A 6556-nucleotide genomic window follows, 5' to 3' on the forward strand; every position below is an offset into this window, starting at 1 on the left:
AGAAAATCACCAATGATAATATCTAAAGAATAATTAATCGTGTGGTTTTTATCAGTTTTTTTATATATTCTTTTTTTGTCAGCAGTTTTTTTTCTTTTAAAAGTATTTTTCATCTCTTTACTATTTTACTAAGAGAAAAGGTCACAATATTAGTTTTTTTTTCCAAATATTGCTGACGGTACATTGAATCCGTATAAATTAATTTTCTCTAGCTTTTTGTCGTCATCTGATTTTTATCTTCCAGAAATGAAAAATCAACATACTGTAAAGTTTTGTCTCTATTTTTATATTGTAACTGTATGTGATTGTTACTGTATTTTATAATTTGTGGGTTTCAGCTTCAGCTTGATATTTACGTGAATCTAACATTTATTTTCGAGATTAACTTTAAATCTCGGAAAAAAAGAAATTCTAGTAGTTTCACAACAAAATCCTGAAAAGTGCAAACTAATCTAAGAAACAATGATCTTATATATAGATTTCAGCTGCCGAGGAGAGAAATTGAAAGGTTAAGGTCAAGGTTAAGATCAATCTTTGGTGAAGAACCCAAGCAATCTTTGAAGATGAATGGTGCAGAACATGTGGAGACGGCTTCACTCGTTTCGCTCACTGATGATCCGTTGCTTCTCCAGTGATGATGATTCAGCGACAGAGACAACGACAAATCTTCTTCTTCTTCGTGTTCTTGCCAAGTGTTCTTCTCCTTCTCTGTTTTCTGTTGAGCCAATAAGATGAGGAGATCAATTTACTAAACCGGACAAGATTGGGCTCGTGTAGTCGTGTTACTCCGATTTCAATCAAACCGGTTAAGACTTAAACCAAACCGTAATCCCCCAGCATGATATCACGCAGATCTAAGTTCCATTAGCATATGATTATTCATTATTATATTTGAAAGTATATTTTTATAATTATAGGAAATTTCATATTGACAAAATATACACCTTGTGGAAATGATGTGATCGAAACATCGTCGTTTCTTTCGTCTTCTTCATGTTCATGGTGTGAAGGAAGTCAGCATCAGCATCATCATCACCACTAGACTCTGAAGTCTGCTCCTTTTTTCTTCCTCCCCTGTACCAAAGTAAATATAAAAAAAAACAATAAAAAGGACAATTCAAATGCAGACAAAAGAGTATGATATGATAGCTTTTCTGATACAAAATTAAAAACATGTCAGAATATATATATAAAAATATAATAAATAAAATTTACCTAAGAGAAGAATGTGAAGAAAGAGGGAAGGAGTGAAAACCCAGAAGACAATCATTCCTTGTGTGTAAAGACAAGTTGTCATGAAAATTATCTTCTTCAGTGTCTTGTCTTCTTATTGAAGATGAAGAGCTTTCCTCTGTCCCCAAGAAAAAAAGAATTAAGTAAATGACTTTAATGAATATTCTCTTGATCTATATAAAAAAGCAATACCCATTTTCTTGTTTTTTAAAAGAAATATATGTATTTATGACAATTGTCTTATGAATCATGACACTAGACCAATAGTACATACTACAAACAGAAACAGTAAAACAATTAAATTCCGTCTATTATTATAGTTTTGATGTTAACAGCTCAGATTAAAATCAACGGTCCCATTCTTTCGAAAATCATTTCAGAGTATTTATGGAAATTAATAAACACATTGGAGAAATATACATTACCTGGTTTCCCCAAAGTAAGTTTAGAACCTCTATACATCTGTTATATGTGGTAGTAAAATTGAAGAGAAAAAGGTGATTAATATTCAGGATATTATGATAAGAGAAAAACTAATGTTGGGTAAAATTACTACCTGGAGATGGCTCTTGACATGTGAAATTGTGAGTCCCTTCACATCCATCATCTTAAGAACAAGCTTTGGAGTCGCTCCTGTTTCATCAAACCCAACAAAAATACAAAAGAGAAAGAAAAAACGTTAGAAAGGTACTATGATGATTCTTTATGACAACTATTCATGAAAAATAATAACGAGAAATTGCAATACTCTTACAACAAAATCAAACAACACAAAAAAATCCACACTTTGATATATGAATGAAACCAATAACCAAAAGTGTGAAGCTTGGTTCAAAAACATGAATGAGAGATGATCCATCAAGATAATGACACGATAAACAAACGATAAACTTTCAATTTTTCTAAATACAATCCAAGAAACTCAGACTTGAAGGTATATATGAATGAAACAAAGTAAAGCACAAAAGTTCAAAAAAAAAAAAAGTAAAGGATGAGAATCATTTTAGAAATATCGTGAAAAAACTCACTTTGAGACATGTGAATAAAAACAAAGTGACAAAAATGCATATTTTCAAAAGATTCGAGGAGAAAATGATCGTACGATGTTGGCCACCGAGCATATCTACAGCGTTAACGAAACAACGGTGGAGATCCGGCGTCCATCTGAGCCGAGGCACCGGAGACCGTACATATGGCCTAACTCCACCGCCTCTTTGACCGTTAAATCCAACGCCGTTATAGTTTTCGTTACCGTTTCTCCCAGCAGCTTTACCCATTTTCTAAAGATATCAGTCCCAACAACCCTAAAAAGAACCCAAGAACAAGAGAAGTCTGTTTGAGTTTTTTTTTTCTTCAAACACACAAAACTGAAGAAAGAGAAACGAAGAGCACTGAGAGAGAGAGAGAGAGAGGATTCGTGGCTATGTTGGATTAAAAGAGTAAGTTTTTTTGTTTTCTGATTTGGTTTTCTGGCTTTTTCTAAAAGATGACTGACTCTTTTTCCATCTATTCTCTTTGTCTTTTTTGGATGCACTCAAACTTTTATCTCTCTATACATATATCTTTGCATAAAGCCAAATAACAATAATAATAATTTAAACTTTAGAAAATTTCATTTAATTTTTTTGTTTGCCGGATATTCCATTGTAGCTATGTTTAAAACTGGAATTAATTTAATTTAATACTTTTTTATTGGTTTTAGAAACACAATAATATAAGTATATCACATGGAGTTTATATTATGTTTAGATCAGACATACATGTTTAGTACGGTTTGGATTTGGGTTCAAATTGTGTTAACAATGTTACAGCTTTCGAACAAAATCTACACTAAAAGAGTTAAAATTCATAAAATAGATAATTGTCTTTTTTATGAATTGTTCATGACAATATACTAGTGATGATTTGACGATTCGTAAATCTCGTAAAGTCAATTTTTGGTCACTTATTTAGACAATGAATACTAGCAAAATAGAAAGAATAAAGATAGTATAAATGAACAGCTGGAATGTTGTTACTTTACAAACTTGTGGGTTTATTCAAAGAGCGAGGTGACATGTGTTTTTGACCTAGCTATAAGGATATACATAACCTACAAAAATGGTAATCTAATCATACGAAAATCACTATGACTTTGGTTACATTAGACTAGACTCTTGACCCTATTCAGTATTATCTTAATTTCTGTAATAGTTTAAAGAGAATCATTGCATGTCGACGTACCAGAAATTTACACATGGCTATATATACAACTTGCGTGAAGAAACATTGTACATTCTTAGATATTAATAGTAATCTCTTTCCATGAATAATCAAATAACCGTACCTTTGTTAGCTGGAAAAAGGACTCATTAAAATGAAAAACTTATAACTCAGGATATTTACCTTTTATAGATTTGGGATTTGCTCAAATGAATAATAAGTGGGGGTTATTGGTTTGTGTATTTTGATGGATTTGAAAATCCAAACTAAATCTAGTGTTATTGGTTCTATGATTTTAAAATATGTATTAAAATCATGTGTTATTCGTTTAATGATTCATAAATTCTAATTCAAATCAAGTGTTATTCGTTTAATGATTCATAAATTCTAATTCAAATCAAGTGTTATTCAATCATACGGATTTACTAATAGATTTGATTTCATAATGTATTTGAATGAATTTGCATGGATTTCTTTGTAAAAAATACAAAGACCCAAATCCGAAAGAAAACCTCCGGATTTGTAAATACTAATCCGAGAAAATTTGAAAATTTGTATATTTTACTTGGATTTATAAATACTATATGGATTTCTAAATCAATAAAAATATATAAACCAATAACACCTCCTAAGTGTCGTCTACCTAGAGCTGGAAATTTGAATCATTGCCCGCGGGCCCCGCCCCGTTTGACCTGCCGCGGGGCGGATGCGGGTCGAACAATTTGAAAATTTTAAATCGCGGGTGTAGGTGCGGGTCAAAATTGTTTTAAGCGGGGCGGTTGCGGATCAGCCAAATTTGAGTCGCGGGTACCCGTTAACCTGCAAATTTGAAAAAAAAAAAAATCGTAAAATATATAAAAAACAATAAATATTTATATAATTTTAATTAAAAATATATATTTTTAATAGTATTTAAAAAAAAAATATTATATAAATTAAAATAATTATTTTTAATTACAAAATAATCATTTTTAATTAAAATAATTATTTTTGGTATAATTAATATTAACTGCGGGTTTGGCGGATTACCCGCGGGTTTTGACGGGGCGGGTGCGGATATAAAAAATTTTGTTTGCAGGTTATGCGGATCGAGTTTTTGAATCGAAAAAATGATTCGATCCGCGGTGGGGCGGGTCAGGGCGGGTTGATCCGCGAACCCAGCACTACGTCTACCCTCTGACCTTACTCGCTTTTTTTTGTTACCATGCAGGTTTGTTTAGACCAAATTTAAAAAGCCCAACTGCTAAGCTTTGACCATTGCATAATTATTGTTCTTAGTTTCCTTTTTTTTTCTTATGGAATCTTGTTTAACTTTCTGATATCAATAAATTAGAAAATTTACAATGGTCCTTCCTATTGTCTTTTGGACCACCGTTTTGACTTCATTCCCCCAATTCTCTTTTGTTTTCTACTTTTCTCTCATTTCCCATTCATTTTTTTCTTCTGTTTCTATTCTTTTTCTCTTCCCTATTAAGTAATAGTAATAGTTCTTGGAATTTAATTTTGTATATATATATATACTAATAGTACTTCTCTGGAGTAACACTTTATAATTTATTTTTTTTCTCAAACTATAAAACGTACCCCATGCTCTGGGTCCTTTCCATATTGTTTTCTTCTTATTTTCATTGTTACTTTGCACATGTATATCGATGACGAATCACAAGCATCATATACCTACGTGATAGTCCACAATTTCCAACCACGAATCCAATATTTTTATTTGCAATTTTTGTTCATTGGTGAGAAAATTATAGGATTTTGGGTTTGTATAATATACTTTATGCTATAATAACTAGCGTTAAAAGAAACATATTAACATTTTAATTAAGAATGACATATCGGGGAATAGTCTCGTACGAAGTATCAGAAAACAGTCGTTTTTTGTCGTTCACGTAGATGTAGAGTTACCAGTTTGATTTGCAGAATTTTCATGAGTATAGAATCTATTTATGTTGATGAAAAAAATAAATTAAAAATGACAAATAAATTTAATGTGGTAACACTAGAACTAGGTCCATAGAAAATAGTATTTTATTAATAGAGTAGAAAAAGTCATAGATGATTGAAGAATCGTTTTCCAACTCACAATAAAACCACCTTAGATGAATATATAAGCAGTTCACATTTTCGTGCATAATCATAATCAAAATAGTTTGTAACCAAGTCCGGAATCTCGCCACTATAGATAAGACCATATGTACCCTTAAAATACTAGAAATTCTTTCAAACTATCCAATGCTCATTTCATGGCTTAACCATAAACATGCTCACAATACCGACTGCATGTGCAAGATTTGACATTTTACAGACCATAACATACATTAGACTCTATACAATGCTAGCATAATGAACTCGCGACATATACTCATTTTTCTTTTCAGATATATCACCATACATGGTAGGATGAAAGTTCACAGCACACAAACTATCAATAGGCGTAACATTAGCATCCTGAATTTTTCAGAACTTTTCAAATATATGCCTTTTGTGACAAAAACAACTTTTTCATCATATCCCTAAAGATTTTCATCCCTAAAATCTTCTTATCCAAATCATTCATTTCAAACTCAAAACTACATAGTTCTTTCAACTTCTGACCATCACACATCTTTTTTTCCAACTATCATAATGTCATCAACACAAAGCACCATGTATATATATGAATCATCCCCAACCTTGCTCATGTAAATACAATAGTCATATGAACTCCTTTTGTAAGTCAACTTGACCATATAGTTGTCAAACCTCTTGTACCAATTCTAGGAAACTACTTAAGTCCACAATGACTTCTTCAACTTGCACACATGATATTCCTTACTGGGAACAAGAAAACTATCAGGCTGAGTCATGTAACTCTCCTCCAAAAACTCCATGAAGAAAAACAGTCTTCGCATCAAGTTTCTCAAATTCTAAATACTCAAGTGTTAATATTTTTAATAACACTCTGATATAAGTGTGTCTGACTACAAATGAGAATATCTCATTGTAGTACACCCATTCTCTTTAACTTAAACCTTTAGCAAAACTCGAGTTTTATACTTAAATCTCTCTTTCGGTGATTGTTCATTTTTAATTTTGTAAATCCACTTTCAAGTTACAACATTTCTTCTAGATGGTA

The 6556-nt window shown here is 31.5% G+C and overlaps 1 protein-coding gene across 1 annotated transcript; it reads right to left on the reverse strand.

The window, feature by feature from the left end:
* Nucleotides 1-351: 351 nt before the first annotated feature.
* On the reverse strand, nt 352-2753 carry LOC106396060 (putative Myb family transcription factor At1g14600). The gene is made up of 6 exons (XM_013836358.3): nt 2336-2753; nt 1790-1866; nt 1659-1695; nt 1216-1351; nt 945-1074; nt 352-715 (listed from the first exon to the last, which is right to left on the reverse strand). Exons 1-6 carry the CDS (start codon nt 2508-2510, stop codon nt 482-484), a joined length of 789 nt encoding a protein of 262 aa, XP_013691812.2. The 5' UTR covers nt 2511-2753; the 3' UTR covers nt 352-481.
* Between the last annotated feature and the right edge of the window lie 3803 nt (nt 2754-6556).

Source organism: Brassica napus, unplaced genomic scaffold (genome assembly GCF_020379485.1).
Source record: "Brassica napus cultivar Da-Ae unplaced genomic scaffold, Da-Ae ScsIHWf_53;HRSCAF=93, whole genome shotgun sequence".
NCBI lineage: Eukaryota > Viridiplantae > Streptophyta > Magnoliopsida > Brassicales > Brassicaceae > Brassica > Brassica napus.